The 20,707-nt window shown below is 38.1% G+C and overlaps 1 protein-coding gene across 1 annotated transcript in view; it reads left to right on the top strand.

Annotated features, from left to right (window-relative positions):
• Window positions 1-1,156: 1,156 nt before the first annotated feature.
• The window catches only part of LOC127587382 (cysteine-rich hydrophobic domain-containing protein 2), a 49,305-nt gene continuing 29,754 nt past the window's right edge, over window positions 1,157-20,707 (top strand). Inside the window, exons 1-2 of the mRNA XM_052045681.1 lie at window positions 1,157-1,388; window positions 19,443-19,497. Of these exons, the coding sequence (XP_051901641.1) occupies window positions 1,243-1,388; window positions 19,443-19,497 (201 nt within the window). The 5' untranslated portion in view covers window positions 1,157-1,242. The remainder of the gene's footprint in view (window positions 1,389-19,442; window positions 19,498-20,707) is intronic.

The following is a 20,707-nucleotide window of genomic DNA, read 5'->3' on the forward strand; positions in this document are numbered from 1 at the left end:
GAGGTCAGCTCAACTAATCAAATTCAATTGGTTGAAGAAAGTAGGTCCAACACACTTGGCTTTCTCAGCAACCAGTCTGTTTGCTGTGCCACAGAAAAATATAGAAGCTTCCCTAACACATTGTGTTTGACAAGTTTAATGGTAAATGTGAACAATGTGGAATCCACAGACTCTTTCATAGGTGGGAAAGAAGATGCTTGATGGCATGGGTGGGTAATGTTGTCCTTCCACCCTTTTCACTTGGTCTTTCTGTATACCTAATAAAAATGCCAACCTGGATTGTTGGCATTCTCACTGCCAACCTGAATGTTGCTTCTCCATTTTGAGTGGTCAGGACCAAGGATTCCCATGAGATAGTAAGCATGTGACATTTTGTTTCAAGAATGATTTGAGAACATCCTTGAGTCATGTCCTCTGTCCTCCTGGTAACCTTTTGCTGAGATGAATTTCAATTTTTCCAGTAGAATATCTGTTTCAGGAGATTGATGTTAGGCATGTGAACAACCATTGGAGCCAGATGAATGTAATTAGATCCTCAATAGCAGGGCCACGGTTAAAAAATTGTCCACCAATGGATTTGGAAGATTTTGCAAAGACAAAGTTGGTGGTGCTTGCTCTAGGTAGTCCATACCTCTGGAACTTACAGAATTGGGATCACTTCTGCCTGTTCGACCATGTGCTTCATTCCTGGTTAGAAATCTTGATCTTTGAACATTCTGTTCCTCAAACTGCCAAGACACCAGTGTCTCCTGATCATCAATATCTGCCTGAGAGGTGTCTCCCAAGATATTTAAAGCGGTCCAGGGTCTTGTTATCGACTACAACTCGGAGGAGGTGTTATGCAGCGGGGACAGATTATTAAAAGGCCTTGGCTTTGCACGGTTAGTACGAGATCCATCCTCTCGGATGCTTCAGAGAACAAAGTCTACGATGTCTTCAAGTCTATAGACGACGTGAAGTACATCGACCGACAATTTACGGAGACATTTTGTGATGAAACTTGGACGGGAGCAATGATCCAATGATTTATAATTGCGAGTATTGTTCTGATATTTTGTACACCTCGCAACGAAATTAATAAACATTTACCACTCGCAACAAGATGCTGAGACTGCTTTCCCAGCGTCTCCACGGCGGAGCTGGCGGCAACACGTCACTTCCGCGCTCGGTGGCCCGGGGGGTGGCCGGCGCGGCTGCTCTCGCGATTTCTGGCCGCCCGGTTGCGCAGCGCGCGGTGTCTCTATGGAGTTGGCGGCCTCTGGCGCGATGGCGGATTTCGATGCGATCTACGAGGAGGAAGAGGAGGACGAGGAGCGGGCTGTGGAGGAGCAGCTGCTGAAGTATGCGCCCGACCCAGTGGTGGTCCGGGGCTCGGGACACGTCACTGTGTAAGACAGAACGGGAAGCCGCGCTGGGGCGGGCGGCGCCGGGATAGTGACTCACGGAGCCGGGCCCGGGCCACCTGGGCTTGGAGTCAAGTGTTTGGAGCCTAAGTGAGGCAGATCTGGGGTGGCGGTGACAGTCCGCTCCGTGCCACCAGATGACCGGAATGTCCTCGGTTCTCGGAGGGGGAGGGAAGTTGATGTGGGTTTTTAACATGACGCTGCTTTAACAGTGCGGGACGGTGAATGATGTGACTCCACTTGTCAATTCTCGCAACTGGGTTGTTCAGCGTCGTTACTCGGGCAGGACTAGCCTGGAAATTGATACTCGTAACGTATCTAACATCAAAGCGGTATGGTGTAATTCAGCATGATGTAGATTAAAACATTGTGTTGTTCCATTACTGCGCGTTAGTTTCGATTTAGTTCAGAGTATTGTCTCATTGCTGTGGATCATTCGGACGTAACAGTACCCCCAAAGCACTGTAACGTGAATTAGTAAATATTATGTCAACATGCATAAAAATACTTCAGCTGTTGTAGACTAAATTATAATAGATTTGTTAATATTGTTTTAGTCAAACGAGAATATGACTTAACATGGATGTGATGCAAGCTGTGTATCAGATATTTAGTCAGCTGTTTGGGGTTCATCCACAGGTAGTATCTTAATGGGTGAAGCACTGGATGATGTCTGGCACGCATGGAAGGTTTCCTTCAGCAAGGAGATGGTTATTTCATGAAGGAGGAAATTGCTGTTGAGGCAAACAAATAAATAACCATGAAGAATTAAAAACTTAAGTTGCACCATTTTTTAAAGTTGTACAGCATGGAAATGGGCCCTTTGGCCCAAGTCAAAACTCATCATGAATACAAAGTGTGATTGCTCTCAGTACTGACAAACTTTTTACATTGGCTGCAGTAACAATGCATGTAATAGTATTGCAAATTTGCAATTGTAAATGTAGGTACTGATTTTGATATTCACAACACATTACATTTGGTAATGTATTGTGAGCTTTGTAAATAGTCAAATTCTGTTACAATTTAGCCATTCTTTAATTTCCTCTGGTTCCTATTCAGGACTGAATTCTCTTTATTGTCTATTTTGACAAATTGGTACGTCAAAGGATGATTTAGCAGAATTACATGCATTGATATCAGGTGCAGTCAAATTGCGGTATAATAGACATTAGTATTTGGAAGATTTAAGCTCTTTCATTATGTTCATTTCAGCAACTTCTAAGAATTAATTTAATAAGGTCTTGTAGCATCTGAGTGTCCAAGAGCATGATTCACAAAAGGCTAGAGTACAAGTACAGCAAGTAAATAGGGAAATCTAACAAAGTGTTACAATAGCTGGAAGTTTATGCTTCAGTTATATAGGGCTTTGGTGAGATCCCATCTGGAGAATAGTGTATGGTATTGGTCTCCTTAAGATATTAGTATTTTGGAAGCAGTTCAAAGAAAGTAAACCTTTATGAGGAAAGGTTGGCTAGGGTAGGTTTGTCCATGCTCAAGTTTAGAAGAATGAATGAGGATTTGATTAAAACATAAATGATCCTGGGAGTTCTTGCCTCACAGCGCCAGAGACCCAGGTTCAGTCCTGACATCGGGTAGATTTAAAGGGGTCTGAGGGGTATCTTTTTCACACAGAGGGTGGTGGGTATGTGGAACGAGCTGCCAGAGGAACTGGTACAATAGGAATGTTTAAAAGCCGTTTGGACTGGTACATGGATAGGAAAGCTTTAGAGGGATATGGGCCAAACACAGGCAAATGGGATTAGCATAGATCGGCAACTTGGTCGGCATGGACGAGTTGGGCCAAAGGGCCTCTTTCTGTGCTATGTGACTCTATGATTCAGGTAGTTGGCTTCATTTTAAAAGGTTTGTCAGGTGATCAGTTTACTGATGAATCCTAATTACTAAAGATAACATTGTGAGCGTGTGGCAAAATCAATATTCACCAATTACAACTTGCATCCTCCAAGTCTAACCTTATACGTCAGGTGAGAGATGCAGGCTGGAGTGTGGAGAATGTCGAAAGAGATTTGTTTGCTTTATAGCACCTGTCATAACCTTAAAATGTCCTAAGATGCTTTACAACTTTTGAAGTGCAGAGATGGTGTACTGTAATAAATGCTGCAGCCTCCTTGTGCACAGCAAGCTCCCATATACTGTAATGTGTAATGGCATGGATACTTGGTTGGAATGAAAGTGATTGAGGGTTAAATATTCACCAAGGCACTATGGAAAATGGCTCCATTCTTTTAAATAGTGCTGTGGGATCTTTTCAACTGAGGAGGTTTAACATCCCAGTGACAGTACAGCACTTCCACAGTGCTGTGTCAGCCTGAGGGTTTGTGCTCAATTCTCTGGAATGGGTCTTGAAACCACAACATTTTAATTTGGACACAAGGGTGTCACCAGCTGAGTGATAGATGATACTGAATGCAGAAGTGTTTTGATGTGGAATAAAGACAGCAACTTGCATTAACATAGCAGCTTTAAGTGTCACATGGTGATTCATGGAACATTATCTCATGACATTTGATGCTGTCATATAAAGAGATATTTAGACAGGTCACCGAAATATTGGTCAGAGGTTTTAAGGAGAAGCAAGGTATAGAGATGGGGAATGGTGTGGGGAGGAAATTTGGAAACTAAGACATAATTAGCAGAAGCAACAGCTGATACTGGTGGATTGATTCAAGTTGGAGTTGCTCAAGAAGCCAGCACTGGAGGAGAACTATGGTCTTGTGAGGTTATAGGACTTTACAGAGATGGTCCACACTTTCTCCTCCCCTACTTGGTCCTATCCCTTGCCTATTCTCGACTCTCTCAGGCTTCTGTCTTCCCCTGCCCTCCAACAACTTCCACCCTCCCCATTCATCGAACCATTACATTCTTTGGGCCTGCCATAACAGATTACTCTTCATAAAGGACGTTCTTCATAAAGCACAGCTGGTCGAGCTGCTACCTCACAGTGCCAGAGACCCGGGTTCAATCCTAAATTCAGGTGCTCTCTGTGTGAAGTTTGCATGTTCTGTGACCACCTGGTTTCCTCCGGGTGCTCCGGTTTTCTCCCGCGTCACAGGGGCGTGCGAGTTGGTAGGTTAATTGGCCATTCTAAGTTGCTCCTGGTATGTCGTATAGTGTGTAAATATTAGAATCTGGGGGGGGGGTGATGAAGAGAATGTGGGGAGAATAAGAAATGGGATTAGGGACATTTAAGAGACTCTTGGATAGACACATGAATGATAGAAAAATAGGGGGCTATGTGGGAGGGAAGGGTTAGATAAATCTTAGAGCAGGATAAAATGTCAGCACAACGTTGTGGGCCAAAGGGCCTGTACTGTGCTGTAGTGTTCTATGTTACTGTGTGTGGATTTGCATGTTCTGTCTGTGACCATGTGGGTTTCCTTTGCACGCTCCAGTTTCCTCCTGTGTCCCAGTGACGTAGAATGGTAGCTTAATTGACCATTGTAAATTGCCTAGCGTGTCAATGAGTCTTAGTATCTGGGGGAAGTTGATGAGGATGTGGTGAGAAATAAAACAAATGGGAGTAATGTAGGATTAATGTAAACAGGTGGTTGATGGTCAACATGGACTGTGTGGGCTAAATGGCCTGTTTCTGTGCTGTACCTCTTTGTGACTCTAGGATGTTTCCTCTTATAGGGGAATCTAGAACTAGGACTCAGTGTTTAAACGTCTTGTCTACCCATTTAAGAGAGGGATAGGTGTTTTTTGTTTTGAGGATTGCAAATCTTTGGAATTTCTTTCTCAAAGGGTAGTGGAAACAGAATCTTTGTACATTTTTAAGGCAGAAGTAGATATATACGTGATAAGCTAGAAGGGTTACCATGGGGTAAATGGGAATGTGGAGTTGAGATTGCATTCAGATTGTGTTTTCTTGTTAAATGGTGAAGCAAGTTTGAGAGGCCTAGTGGCCTACTTGTACTCCTAATTTCTATGTTTATATCTATTGAGTAACACAACAACCAAAACCGAAAGAAAAATGATCAGAAACATGTTATCTATACTAGTCATTAATATGAACTGTTTATATGTGCATTAATGATTTTAAAATGGGATTTGATTGCATCATCAAAAGAATCAGAATAGGATCAAGAGTTACCATTCAGCCCCTCTAGTGCCTCTCTTTGGCCATGGGTGATCTGTATTTCAATTGCACCAAAGTAAGTGTGTAACCCTTGTATCTGTGCCTAACAATATCAATTTTAGATGTTTCTGAGTTCTTTGCCTCAACCACTTTATTGGGGCAGTAGTGGGGGGAGAGTATTCCAAATTTCCATTATCCCTTAATGAAGTGCTTTCCCACCTTCAACGGATTGTCTCTAATTTTGAGGTTGTCTGTCTTGTTCTCAACACTCACCTGAATAAGTACTGTAGTTTCTCCAGCAACTCCTTCAATTATATTAAATATCCGAACTAGCTCATACCCTGAACTGCTATACTCGAGGGAAATGTGGTTGGCTCATGTAACTTGGCCTCATAAGAAATCTTATGATGTTTCTTCCCACCCCCCCCACCCTCAAAATTTTAAAGTTAAAATGTACATTAATTGACTTGTAGCCCTGATATCACTTCACTGACTCCTGTGCTTCAACCTTTTCAAGGCTAACGTATCTTTCTTTGGATGCACAGCCCAGAAGTGTTCCATATGGAGTCTAACTGGAGCTCTATATAACTGCAGCATTAACTTATACCCCAGTATATCTCAGCATGCTTGAGATAAAGACCAACATTCTTTTAGGCTTTTTTTTTGATCTGGCTACAATCTTTTGGGAATTTGTATAAACCAATAAATATGTCTACTTATCTACACTTTAAACATCCACATTCAAAATATTTGTGTTTTGAATTTGTATAATGAATCCTTTGCAAACACAGTTTATTACAAAACAATGTTGCAAAAATTATGCATTTTTGAAAGGGGTTATTAGTGATGAAACATATATAACTTTGTGGATAGGAATATATACACTGTAAAAGAAATAGTTGCTATCGTACATGCCCACCTCATTTGATATTTACGGAAACAAGGAAGTTTTATGGAGCAAGAACATGTGTTTTCTTATAGAAGTAACTTGAGACATTTGTGATTCTCATACCTACATTTCATGCTCATAGAATTAGTTTTAAAGAGTTAAAATATGGGATATTCAATGTCAATTCTTTAGCATAATTCATAAGCATAAAAGTACTCAATATGCTAATATCTGATCAGAAGATCAATACTAGTCTGAATTGTTCATTGTTTTTATTGGCTATTTATTAAATTTTTAGCATTTTGATCCATCCTATGACATTTGAAGTTTTTCTAATTGTTTTGATACAGGCACCTTGTATAGATCAACAGAATGGTATGTGTATACAAATTATTTGTAATTGAATGGCATCTGATCTTCATGATATATAATGTGGGAAATGAAAAACACTTTTGCCTTTATGACTGTTGGGGTATCTTGACATGCTTAAATTTGAATTTTGCATGAATTTTAAGAGAAAGCTTTCCAAATCTTTCTGCTAAAATTAGCCTGTGCCAGAGCTTTAGAGTGGCAATGTCATCTAGTTTAATAATTTTTGTTTGAAGAAATGTCTTTTTTTAATGTAAGATCTATTTTGTTTAATCTGATTATAAAGTAGAATTCTTAAATATGTTTTAATAAGATTATTCAGGAAGGTATTGAAGAACCTGGTTAGTATATTGAAGTGACACCAATATTCCAGTCCTTGCAGAGTGGTGACAATTAATGTGTATTTAATTTTTACCTAAGTTTTTGGGTAAGTACCAAATAAGGGATACAGTGCAAGTATTTATCATTTCTATTGATCGGATGGTTGGATAAATTAGACTGATACTGGCAACAATTGCATTTTATTAAGTAAAAATTAAAAAAAAACTGCAGACACTGGAAATCTGAAACAAAAACCAAAAATACTGGAAAAACTCAGCAGGCTATGCAGCATCTGTAGAAAGAGAAACAGTTAATGTTTTGGGTAGAAGACATTTCTGACCTGCTGAGTTTATTTGCAGTTTATTAAGCTGATAAAATTGCTATCAGTTCACCATTGTTTTTTGTACACAGTATATTGCTGGTTGAGCAATGTACTATATTTTTTACATATTTTGTACATAGGTCAGACAATCCAGCGTTATATTAACATCTGCCCAATATGTGCTGCCAGGTGTTCTTCCTTGAGCCTGCTGCACTCCTGAACGAGATTAGGCAGCTAGCTGTGTGCCACATTCTGTGCCACTTGATAGTCATTGGGGGAGAGGAATCATGTTACTCAAATGACATCACCAGTTTTGTTTCATTAATGATTCTTGGTGACGTTTCTTAGCCACAACCTTTTTTGGGGTTGAGAGTAGCAATACAATCATTCCCCATTCCAAAAAAAAGCTGTATGTGAGAAATGTAACTGGGTTCCATGTCAATCATCTGGGAGGAAACTGAGTTTGAAAAATATTTTTAAATATTTAGTTTTAAAACAGAATTAGGATCAGGTTCTGCCTTTATTTCTTTTCCTGAAATATTTCACATTGCTGGCTGGAATTTTTGGGCAAATAATTACAAGGGCAATGTTCATCAAATTCCCTCCACCCTACCCAAGAGTCCCAGACTAAGCCTAAGATCCTGGGAAAGGTCAGTATTTCACTTGAATAGAAACTCTTGCCATTCATCATTGAGAATGTACAAGGCATGGTTAGTAAGTTTGCAGATGACCCTAAAACAGGTGGTATCATAGATAGTGAATGAAGTCATCAAGAATTACAGTGGGATCTTGATCAGCTGGGTAAGTAGGCAGAGGAATGGCAAATAGTTTACTTCAGATAAGTGTGAAGAATTGCATTTTGGAGAGTCAAATCAAGGTAGGACTTTCACAGTAAACAGTCGGGCCCTGGGAGGTGTTATAGAACAGAGGGACCTTGGAGTTCAGATTGCACGGTTCCCTGAAATTGGAGTTGCAGGTGGACAGGGTGGTGAAGAAGGCTTTTGACATGCTGGCCTTCATCAGACCATTGAATATAGAGGTTGAGAGGTTTTGTTGTAGTTGTATAAGACATTGATGAGGCTGCACTTGGAGTATTGTGTTCAGTATTGGTCACCCTGCTATAGGAAAGATTGTTATTAAACTGGAAAAAGTGCAGAAAATATTTACAAGAATGTTGCCAAGAATGAGACTTGAGGGACTGAGTTATAGAGAGGTTGGACAGGCTAGGCATTTTTTCCTTGGAGTGTAGGAGACTGACGGGTGATCTTATAGAGGTGTATAAAATCACAAGTGGCATAGATGGGGTGAATTCACTCGGTCTTTTTCCCAGGGTTGGGGAATTGAGAATTAGAGGGCATAGGTTTAAGGTGAGAGGGGAATGATTGAAAAGGAACTTAAGTGGCAGTTTGTTTTAGAGGGTGGTAGGGAGATGGAATGAGCTGCCAGAGGAAGTGGTTGAGGCTGGTACAATAACAAATTTTAATTGACAATTGGATCCCTTCATAGATAGGAAATGTTTAGAAGGATATGGGCCAAATGCAGGTAAATGGGATTAATTTGGATGGGTATCTTGGTCAGTATGTACCAGTTGGGCTGGAGGGCCTATTTCTCCGCTGTGTGACTCTATGACTTTATCTAGTTGCACTGAAAGATCATGCTGAAGCTGGAATGTGGAATAGTGGAGGCAGCCTGCTGAGGCAAAGGCTGCGTGAATTTTGCTTTGCAGCAGCACGGCAAGAGACCAGCCTCAAGCTAGCAGGCACTTGGAAAGTGGCTAACTTGGTTATGTGCAAGTGACTGTACTAATCCACATCATTTGACAGACCATGAGGCAAGTTCTAGTGGTTACTCCAGCAACTGCTGGTCCATGGGTAAGTTGATCTTGCCCACAATCTTCCCAGTCATTAGCAGATTGAAACTTTTTTTTCTTGCCTTTGTCACATTAAGCGCACAATCTAGTTTGGGACTTAGTGTCAATTTTTGAATGAGATCTTAAAGCAAGATCTGGCCATGTACTATTCCAAGAATGGGTGAATTCTGATGTCTTTTGGTGTGTAAATTGGCTTCTTGTTTCACTGCATACCAAGAGTGACCTGTACTTTTTGATCAGGTTTCATTTTAAATTTCAAAGCTCATTATTATTGCAAACTTGCACCAAGGTAGTAGGTACCCTCACTTTTGGGGTCCACTTCAGTATCTATAATGATGGAGGCAAATGGTTATTGAGCTTGAAGTTAATGCATGAATATGTTTAATTATTTGTTGTAATCCATGAAATATAATGAAATTTATTAACTAACAGTCGAAGTAACCTGCCATATGTAAATGGAGAAAGGGTGCAATTGCAAGCAGCAGCCACAGGAGGTATAATTCATAAGTTCTTCATCACCTGAACTCTAGGCTGAAGTTATATTGTTATGTTCACCTAATTAAAGGTAATATAAAGTTTGGCCTGCTCTTTGTCAGATTTAGATTATTCAGCAGTGGAGCACTTCATCCAACTCAGTACATAATAAGTGCAGTTCAACAATGAAATTTGTTAAATTACTGAAAGATTAATGGAGTGTAAGCTATATGGATTACTGGAAAATTGCTCCCTTTTATAAAAGCATAATGGTGAAAGTAAATATATTGTATCTTGGTTTCACTCTCTTCCAGCTGTCAAACTAATTGGTTTTGAACATGTGCCTTATGAAGTGTTCCAAATTATGGTTGATCCTGGTATTTTATTTGAAAGCTCAAGAACCAGTCTTCAGCTGCAAAACACTCCTGAAACTTAACTGTCTCACCTGATTGTGATTAACTAGGAAATGGAACAATAGCTGTGAGTTTGAGCCAACTGCTGACAAAATAGCACTAAAATATGAAGTACTGTCAAATTGATAAGAGCTATTTGCTATTCTTACAGTAGTCTTCCAAATCATAACTTCAGTGTAGTAAACCTTGACCATAATTAGGCTGCTTGAGTCTCATCACAAACATATCGATGTAGTTACCACGTGTTACTATTTTTCTACTGTTATTTTGAAAGGCATTTTGAAACATTTGCAGTCATAATTATCAATCATGATTTGGCTTTGTGGTTAAGCAGTTGATTATGGTTAAGTAACATCTTGATTTTAAAAATTTCTTGTTTTCTAATCCCTCATCTATCTTCTCCCCATTTGTGGTCACCTGTACCATACAACACTGTGACTGCTGCCTCACAGTTCCAGCAACTTGGGTTCAATCCAAACTGTGGAGCTTTCACGTTCTCCCTGTAACTGCATAGGTTTTGCCCGTTTGCTTTAGTTTCCTCCTATTTCTCAAAGATGAGCTGATTGGTAGTTTAATTTGGTTACTGTAGATTTTATTTGGTGTAGATGGGTGGTAGAAGAATAAATGGGGGAGTGGGATTGCTCTGAGCACCAGCATGGACCAAATGGGCCAAATTATCTCCTGTGTGGTAAGAAAATATGAGAATTGTTTGCTTGTCCAATCCTGAAAATTTGTGTATATGAATTTAATCACTTTATCTCTGGTATACAGGCTGCAAGGTTTAGAATTTCACTTCTTTGCATACGGCGTAGATTATGCCAATCTAACTAATCTCATTTGCTTGCACATGGCCCATATACTTCTGTTCCTTGCCTGTTCACGTGTCTGCTTAAATGCCTTTTAAACGTTGCTTTCTTATCTACTTTCAATACCTCCCCTGGCTGCACATTGCAGGCACCAACCATTCTCTGTTTATAAAAATAAAACTAGCCTCATATCTTTAAAGTTTTCCCCCTCTCACCTTAAACCTATGCCCTCTGGTATGACTTTTCCACCTTGACTATCTACCCTATTTATGCCTCTTATAACTTTGCTCATTTGTCCTAATATCTTTGCATATTGGCATCAATATTTTTGTTTTGATAATGCACTTTAGAAGTATCTCTGAACATTTATGCCATTTTAAAGGCTCTTTTCCATTGGAAGTTGCTATTTATGTTACATGTGTTGTACAAGGCATTACTCACGGGTCATACCATTCTTCCTGTTTCCCTGAGGATGTTATTTATTGAATTATTTTGTATGTTTAGTTGCAGTGCAAATAGTAATTAGATGGTGCTGCTCATTTTTACATGCAACTTCATTTTTAGCAGGTGTGAAATTAGGAAAAAAAATACCACAACACTAGTTATATATGTCACCACCATGTAGGATGTGGCGTTTGTGGGATTGGCATTACTCAGTTTCTTTTGCTGAAATGTATCAATTGGAGCTCTTTTTGTACTGTTGACTTTGACATTAATGGCAAAGAGTAACTTAAATCATGACTTAATTACTAACAGCAGATTTAATGAATTAGGAAATGTTATCAGATTTTGCAAAGCAGATATTCATTTTGTTGAAGAGTAGAAATAATGATTTTTATTTACTGAAATGTTAATCCTTACCCAAGTAAATAAATATGGGGAAAGATCTTCCACTTACCCAAAATTGCTGGCTCCCTTCCCTTGGACCACCCTAATTCTTCCAGCTTGGTCCAAGATGTAGTCTTCTGGCTCACGGATGTAGCTCAACCCAGAGCAACAGTTAGATTCCAAGGCTAGTCCCCAGGCTTGTGTGCTGCTCCTGAAACTAAACACTAATGAATGTCTTTAACATTCATAAACATTGAAATGAAAATAATAGTATAAAATAATTGAATACTTTTTTAAATCTCAAAAACATAACAAATACTTAAAAAGCAATTTAATACATTGAAATTAACTGAATTATTTGAGGGCTTGGAAATCTACAGGTCTCTGCCACCTCATTAGACTCCAGCGGGAGTCCATGGGTGTAATACAGGCCCTGCTGCAACACATCATGGAGATACCACTGCAGTCACCAGAGCTAAACTTTGAGACCTGTGAAATGGGTTAATCTGATAGGTTGTACAGGCATCCCAGGCAGAAGATCTATTCTGTTATTTTAATGAATAGTAGTGAACTTGTTTCATACTTTTAATACTCAGTAAAGACTCCTGAGCTATCTTTACACGACAATAGATTGGCACTCTAGTGAAATATATCATTTTATTCTAGAGAATAGTGTTGTTTAAATATTCCTTGATTCTCCAATCTTGTGTAAGTACATTAGAGGTACTATTAATAAATCCAGTGAACTACTGTGCCAATTTAATTACTTTGTCATTAAATAAATCCCATTGTAATAATTTTGAATTTGTCTTCAGTTTTGAATGTTATATATTGAAATGGACATAGGTATACTGAAGACACAAGGTTGCAGATGCTATAATCTGGAGCAAAAAACAAACTGCTGGAAGAACTTAGTGTCGAGCAGTATATGTGGCGGGCAAGAAATTGTCAGTGTTTTGGGTTGAGACCCTGCATCAGGACTGAGTGGAAAGGGAAAGAAAGTGGTTTAAAGAGGAGAGGGGCAGAGATGAGGTGGGTCTGTAGGTAAGAGATGGACCAAAGAGGGGTGAGGAATGGTGGGCAGATGGATCCAGGTGGGGGAGCAGTGGAGTTGGGATGCAGAAGCAGGTGAGTGTAGATGGAAGCAGACAGAGGTGGGATAAAAGCAGGGAAGGGTGCAGATGGAGCCAGGTGAGGGGATAGCGAGGGTGGAAACAGAGGTTAGAGGGTGATGTGTAGACAAAGGCTACAGGCGCTGGAATCTGATAAGTAAGGAAGGTGATAATAAGAAGCATTTAAGGGAGAGATGAACAGATGGAACCAGATGGAGAAAGGGTTCTGATGGTCATACAGCATGGAAACAGGCCCTTCGGCCCAACTGGAGATGGGTGAAGTGTGTTGGTAGTAAGTGGATGGAACCAGGAGGGGGATGGGGTCGGAGGGTGGGTTGGGGTATGGTATTGGTATTGAAATCATGACTTGCGACTTTTCTTAAAAAAAAACTTGCTGAGTAGCATGGGTGACTTATTTGGCTTAGATTGATCAGAATAGTGCATGGCAAGTGAATTAGAATTTTCCTATTATTCCTGCCATCTACAGTCCATACTAATAGATAGATGGAAGAGATTTCAACAGAAACAATTGATGAGGAATTGATTTCTTTATAAAGAAAGCCAGGAATGCATTTGAAAGTTAAGAGAGGTATAAATTTCCTGTGATAATTTTCTTAAAATCAAGTTTTACCCCAATGCCTGTTGTCTTAAATCCAGTATTTATGGAGAGTTTTTAAACAGACCAACCAACTGGAGTAGTGCTAAACTTAGTTCAAGTGTTTCAAGACTTTTTGCCTTGATATTTCTTATGAATATGTAGTTTGATTCTGTTATGTATATGGCAGCTGGGATTTTGTTTCAAATCCACATGCCGTTTGTTAAATCCTGCAAACCTGGGCAAGCAGTCAGGAATTTAAGTAGTATGAACTACCAAGAACTAATGAAGTTAATATATGTTTTATTGAGCCTTTGGGAAGTTTCTCGAGTAATATAACGAGTTCCTGCAGTTTCAATGGACTACAGCTGTTGTGTACAGAAATGTATTTGAAAAATAATTTTATAGATTGATATTTGTCTTTAATTTCAAGGAGTAATAGATTAGAAATTCCAATATGACAGTGTGGTTATTTACTATTTAGTTCATCTGCAAAGTTCGCTGCAATTATTTAAAGGAAGATTTAAGACTCGATGCTCTATGGGACAAGAATAGTACCACCAGGTAATAAATGTAATAATTGAGTCTGATATGTTATCGATGGAAAATTTAGTAAGGTATCCTGACTTGAGGGCACTCTGGCATAAAGAAGTTGCCGAATGATCTAAAGTTCAGAAATGTCAAAGACTCAAACTGTGCTGGCATTTTCTGCCTCATCACAATTCTTATTTAAAGTTATTCATTTATCATTTGATGATCAGGCAACCTCTTGTACCTTGTCTAAAGGGCTACTGTTCACAAATGCATTTAGTTGAGAAGCTGTCCAATCAAGAGAGGGAAGAAAATTGTAACCAAGTCTAATCTTATTTGTATATCCACAGCTTGCACTTCCAGTGGGAATTTCTGGATATTAAATAAGGACAGATTTTTAAAGTTAATCTTCAATTTATAATTTATAATCCAATCAATAAATAATTTTGGTTTGTCAGTGGATTCTTACTGTATAGCTGTGCACAAATGGCTTGGTGCTGACTGGAAAACTCAGCCTTTTGCTAAAGCCCAACCAGCAAGGTGAAGGATATTGCCGTTGCTTTTGTATGCTATGCCTCTTTTAAAAACAAAAATAGCATTTTTGACATAAATGGAAATATCTTGTAATTATATAGCATCTCATAGAATCTTAGGATGCCCAATATGCTTTACAGCCAAATATCTACTTCTAAAGTGTTGTTACTGTCTTAAGGGAGGGAAATGATGCCACCAACATGCATTCCTACAAACAGCTTTGAGATGACAGTAGTTGTATCAGCTGGACCTACTGTTTCTACATCGACTTTGACTGTTGATAGACATGTTATTGCCTTGTGAGATATATTTTGTATTTTCATGAAGGTCACTTGTTAATAATGCAACTAAAAAGAATTCTGTTGGCATGTAAGCCCACTTTGTATTTAATCACTCTGATCATATTTTATTCCTTTTTGTAAATGGATACACACACTGTGAAGGAGCTTCATTCATCTTCAGGAACTGTGTCCATTTTAAAAGTATTTATAAAGGTTTATAGGTTGTAAAGTGAAGTTGTTCGTTAGCTAGTAAAGAAACAAATTGGAGGGAGTTGTGAGAATTGTGTGAAAGTTTGCAAACCATTTCATCTTTTGAATTGCGCAGTATGTCTGCTGATAGCCCTTCAAAAAGCAATCTTTACCTAAAGTGCTTGTATTAAGTGGCTACTATTTCAAATGTTATCTAGCAAAAACAATGTCAATTGAGGGTTACCTGACAAATGGTCAAATTGACAAGTGCTGAGAATTGAGAATGAAACTTGGAACTAATTTATTTTAAATAGCATGTTTTTTTTACAGAAAGGGGAAGACATATACTAATACCTTTTGTAAAAAAGAAAGTGTTAAAATGGTGCAAGTGTAAGAATTCTTGGGCAATCTGCTAGTTATAACCAAAACCATGAAATACTTTCAAGAGGAGACTATGCAATCATTTTTTGTAATGGTCACCTATTTGTCAATTGCATTTGGAAATTTAACTTCCAAGTTTAACTGAAATATTTAGAAGTTCAACTGTGGACTGTCAGAGGTGCAAAGGGATTTGGGAGTCCTAGTTCAGGATTCCCTCAAGGTCAACCTTTGGGTTGAGTTGGTAGTAAGGAAGGTGAATGCAATTCATTTCGAGGGGGCTAGAATATTAAAAGACAGGATATCCTGCTAAGGCTGAGGTGTTGGTCAGAACGCATTTGGAATATTTTGAGCAATTTTGGGTCCCATATCTAAGGAAAGATGTGCTGGCCCTGGATAGGGTCCAGAAGAGGTTCACAAGAATGATCCAGGGAATGAGTGGCTTAACGAATGAGGAGCATTTGATGGCTCTGGGCCTGTACTTGATGTAGTTCAGAAAGATGGGGGCGGGGGGGGGGGGGGATCTCATTTAAACCTAACAAATACTGAAAGGCCTGGATAGAGTGGATGTTTCCACTAGCAAAAGAGTCTAGAATCCAGAATTTTCCATAACTCCCAAATTTTCAGAATTTGGGAGTTATGGAAAAGATTCTTTTTTTGGGTGAATATTACCTTGTCTATTATGGTCTTAAAATTTGAGTGTTTGTTATAAAGCAGTTTATCCAGATTCTGACAGATACCAGCAGATATCTGTTTACACCAGCTGTTTTTTTGATATGATTTTATTCATGACATAGAACTCCAGACAATTTTTAATGTAAATTGAGCATTGGCTTGTTTTTGGTATTTATTTTCTCAAAATATATTCTTAAATGTAAGCAAAGTTCCACCCCCATTTGTTTTGCTCTATTTTAATTCCAAAGTATTCCCATATTTGTATGCTTTTTCCAAAAATAGCACAGTGCTTCAGAAGTACATATTCAAATATGTTGATTTTTCTGGCTCATTAATGGATAGTTTAAGCATATATCTTTAATGCAGGAAATATATTGTCATTAGTTGCAATTACTATTTTTCTAGATTTAAATTTTTGGCTGAATTCTATCACTGTTGTCTAAATTTACAAAGTTATCTTTTTCTTAGTCTCAGTGGTACCTATAGTTAAGAGAACAGAGCCCGAAGGAGTTATAAATCACAAGTGGTAGCAGCAACCTAATTATGAAAGTCACCTCTAATTTTCCCATCCTCATTTGGAAGATATTTAACTTTTGGTGGTTGTTTTATTGGAAAACGTAGAGCAGGACTGAAATATAAATGTTCTTTTAACATTTCACTTCGAGTCTACAGCTTCTGACAAGAAAAGTTGCAATCTCTACCCCAAATATTGATGCATCTCCTTGTATTGAATTATTACACTTACCTAAATTTTTCATTTTCTTAACTTTGAAAACTAATGAGGGTCTATATTTTCTAAAATATTAAATCTTATTGTAGATATATTCTTCATAATTAGGAACTTCTAATCTGTTAGTAGCAGTGATAAGTTCTGAAAGTTCACCAGTTGAAGGTCAAACTAAACTAACGATATGAAACTGATGGCACAAGCTTGAAAACTTCAAAAGCTTAGTGATCATTAATACTTTGGATTGATTGCTATCCTCATTATCTGGTTAAACTTTTGACAACTTCATTGATTTTTATTACTCATTCTCCAGGATTAACAAAATCAGATTAAAATAGTGTACCATTTTAGAAAGTTGGTCCAATAAAATTTTAATTTTTAATATTCCTTGAAGGCACATCAGTCCTTTGCAACTGTGGATAATAAGAAATATTAACTTTATATTGAGCAACATTTATGTAGCAGCATTTCCATGGTTCCAAAGTGCTTCACAGGCAGGCCACCAAATGAAGTTTTGACGCCAAACCACGCAAGAGAGTTTAGACAACTTAGTCAAATAATATTTTAAGATTCTTATCAAAGAGGTTTTTGGAGGAATTTCAAAGGTATAGACTCTTAACAGCAGAAGGCATGTAGCCTGTAGTGAAATGTATATTTTTAAAAATGCAAAAAAGTGGAATTGGAAGAACAGAAATCAGTGCTTGAGTATACTGAAATGGGGAGAAGTGGTGATGTAGTAGAATTTGAAAATTAATAATATTGGGAAGTGATGAGTATGTGATGTATTGAGGAAATTTACTTCCAGTCTTCTGTGCAGAACTGACTATTCAAATGTTTCCGTTGGAGAATTTAAGCACCCTGGAAGAAAAATGTGCTGTGCGATGGTACAAAACAAGAATTTCACAATAACGTTCCTGTTCAATTGTTAATATTAATGTGTCTTTGTCATGATCAACCACAATATCCTCCTTTGATTCTCCACTGCTCTCACACTGCTGGGATTGCACTTGCCTCGTTCCATTTTTCTTATGTATCAATTATAGCCTGAGAATCATCTGCAGTAGTTTTGCTTCCTGGTGACCTTTTCTCTTTCCCTTTATCTCCCTCTTCATTCATGTTCATTTCCTTGCCAAGGTCATCTGAAAACAAGAAATGTCTTTCCACCCATATACTTTTGATAGAGTCATTTGGTAATATGGCAGAGTTAGTAACTAGCTTGGAGGGATTTTGACAAATAGTTCTAAGAAAGATGGGCATGAATTTGGGAGCCTGTAGCATGTTCAAGAAAAGTAAGGTTGGAATTGGCATTATAGTGAAAGGTTATTAACCTGGAACATTATCTCTAACTCTGTTACCCAGCCTGATGAGTACTTTGTGTTTTCTATTTTCACTTCTCTCAAACTGAGCTAGACTGTTCATAGTCTTGGTGTCATGTCTAAATCTGAGATAACCTTCAGACCACATCTGTGATTAGCTGCTTCCATAACATCTCTACTGCATCTCATCTGGTGATGTCATCGGCCATCCCTTTGTTGCCCCTATATTTGGAAATTTAACTTCCAAGTTTAACTGAAATATTTAGAAGTTCAACTGTGGACTGTCAGAGGTGCAAAGGGATTTGGGAGTCCTAGTTCAGGATTCCCTCAAGGTTAACCTTTGGGTTCAGTTGGTAGTAAGGAAGGTGAATCCAATGCACACCTAAACTCCCTCGTTCTACCTCTTATAAACTATTAGAACATCCTAAGCTTGCACTAAGACCTGTAACCTCATCATCCTATGCTTATGGACTTGTATTGGCTCTCAGTTAAACAGTACTTTGATTTTAGGATTCTCATCCTTGTTTTCAAATACCTGCTGTGGCCTCACCACTTGCCATCTCGAACTTCAAGATCTATGCTTCAATTCTGATCTCATTATCACTTCCAGATTTAAGGACTCCAGGTCTTTCTTAGTTAAAGACATTCCTTAAAATTTGGTGCTATTTCTAAAATTTTGGACATCTGCTCTAATATATCCTTGTATGACTTTGTGTCAAATTTTGTTTGATAATGATCCAGTAAAGTCCTGTGGGATGTTCTGCTACATTTAATTTCTTGAGGGTAACTTGGAAGACATCTTCCATTTCAAATAGTATTTGGGAATGCTGTTCTCTGTTGTATGAGCCCCTAACAATTGAATTAATGGTAGGGTTATGGGGATAGGATGGGAAAGTGGACTTGAGGAAAGTTGGATCAGTATGAACATTCAGCAGCAGAACAGGCTCAGAGCCAAATGATTTATTTTTCTCATCACATATGCCTTGCACTTGATTTTAGTTGGAAAGCCTTGATCCACTTCCTAGTGGAGCAGCTTCCAATTCATAAGTTCTATATTAAGCACTAGCCATTGATGCAGTAGTGCTGCACTAACCTAGTTGGGTCAAGTTACACCGTAATGTAAAGGAATGCTTGATGCTGATGTAATGAAATATTGACATCTGCACTCTAAGAGATACTACTCTGTTCTGCATGTTTTGAACATAGTTTTTTTTTTGATCCATTATACTGCAAAGCCAAACTTGATTCCCAAAAGGAATTTCAGAATTGTGTGTTATTGCATTGTCTAATTTTTTTTGTAATTTCAGGTTTGGTTTGAGCAACAAATTTGAATTTGAATTTCCTTCGCCGTTAACAGGAAAGGTGAATCTTTTATTTCTACTCTCATATTGACGTTCTCTTTCGCTGTTATTAAAGGTTAAAAATGCCGTTGAACAAGTGAATAAATTTTCAGAGTTTTATTTACTTAAACATAACAATGCTAACATTTTTTGGAAGTAGAAACCTGTTAATAGAGTGGCTTTAACATGAGGTGATCTATCAACAATAGTCTCAGCATGCACAAATGTAAGAGCTGTAACCCTTGAGTTAGGTCAAAAAGATCTGCAGAAATATTAATAATTGTTAATGAGAACCTTTTGCTTGTTTTCTGCATCATTTAGGATAAATCTCAGATGTTAAATAAATCAGTATTGGACAAACTAAATAAACTTATTACTGCTGCAGTAGATTTAGATACCTACTCTTCCCTTTGCTCCTCAAAAGTTAGCACATCTTAGAGCTAATTTATTCTGCAACAAGTTGCACAAATCTTTAAAATAAAGTGATAACATGCAGCATCAACACTGAGTTGTTGACACAAAAATCTAGAAAATATTTCCTGTTCATTCACTTTGTTTTATCCTTACAGTTGTTTAAATAACATTGTTACATCCCTTAAGCATTTTCTGAGTGATATGTAGTATGACTTGTACTTTGTGTGCATCAACACCACTAAATTGCATTTTTACAATAGTGGACTCTTTAACATTCGTCTTATTAGATATGATCATCACTGTTTTACTGCTACATCTTGTGCTTTGACTTGGGTTCATTCCTTCCTACCCTAACAACCACAAAATTCTGCTTGGTCCTTGTCTTTCTGCTCACTGACTTTCATTGTCTTATGGTTCCACAAGTAACTTAAAATATTTCCCTTCATGTCATTGATCACTTTTGTAACCTTCCCTGGCTTTGAAGTCCTCTGAGAATTTTGAATTTGTCCAACTTGTGCATTCTCTCCAGTGTTGGTTGATGTTAATTCAGCTGTCTATGCTGCATGATCTGAAATTCCCACAAATTTGATCCTCCTCCTCCTCCATCTTCCTCTTTTTAAAGTGCTCCTTAAAAGTCACCTCCTTGACTTAGTATTTGGCCATACATAAATTCCCTTTAACATAAACTTTTTTCTGATTTCCTTTCATGTGATGCTTTTTATATAGTAACAGTGCTGTCTGGATACATTTTGAAATTAAAATGATTTGATATGCTTTTTGGATAAACCAACTCAAATTTGATGGTAGTACTAAATTTT

This window comes from Pristis pectinata, chromosome 2 (genome assembly GCF_009764475.1).
Source record: "Pristis pectinata isolate sPriPec2 chromosome 2, sPriPec2.1.pri, whole genome shotgun sequence".
NCBI classification, from domain to species: domain Eukaryota; kingdom Metazoa; phylum Chordata; class Chondrichthyes; order Rhinopristiformes; family Pristidae; genus Pristis; species Pristis pectinata.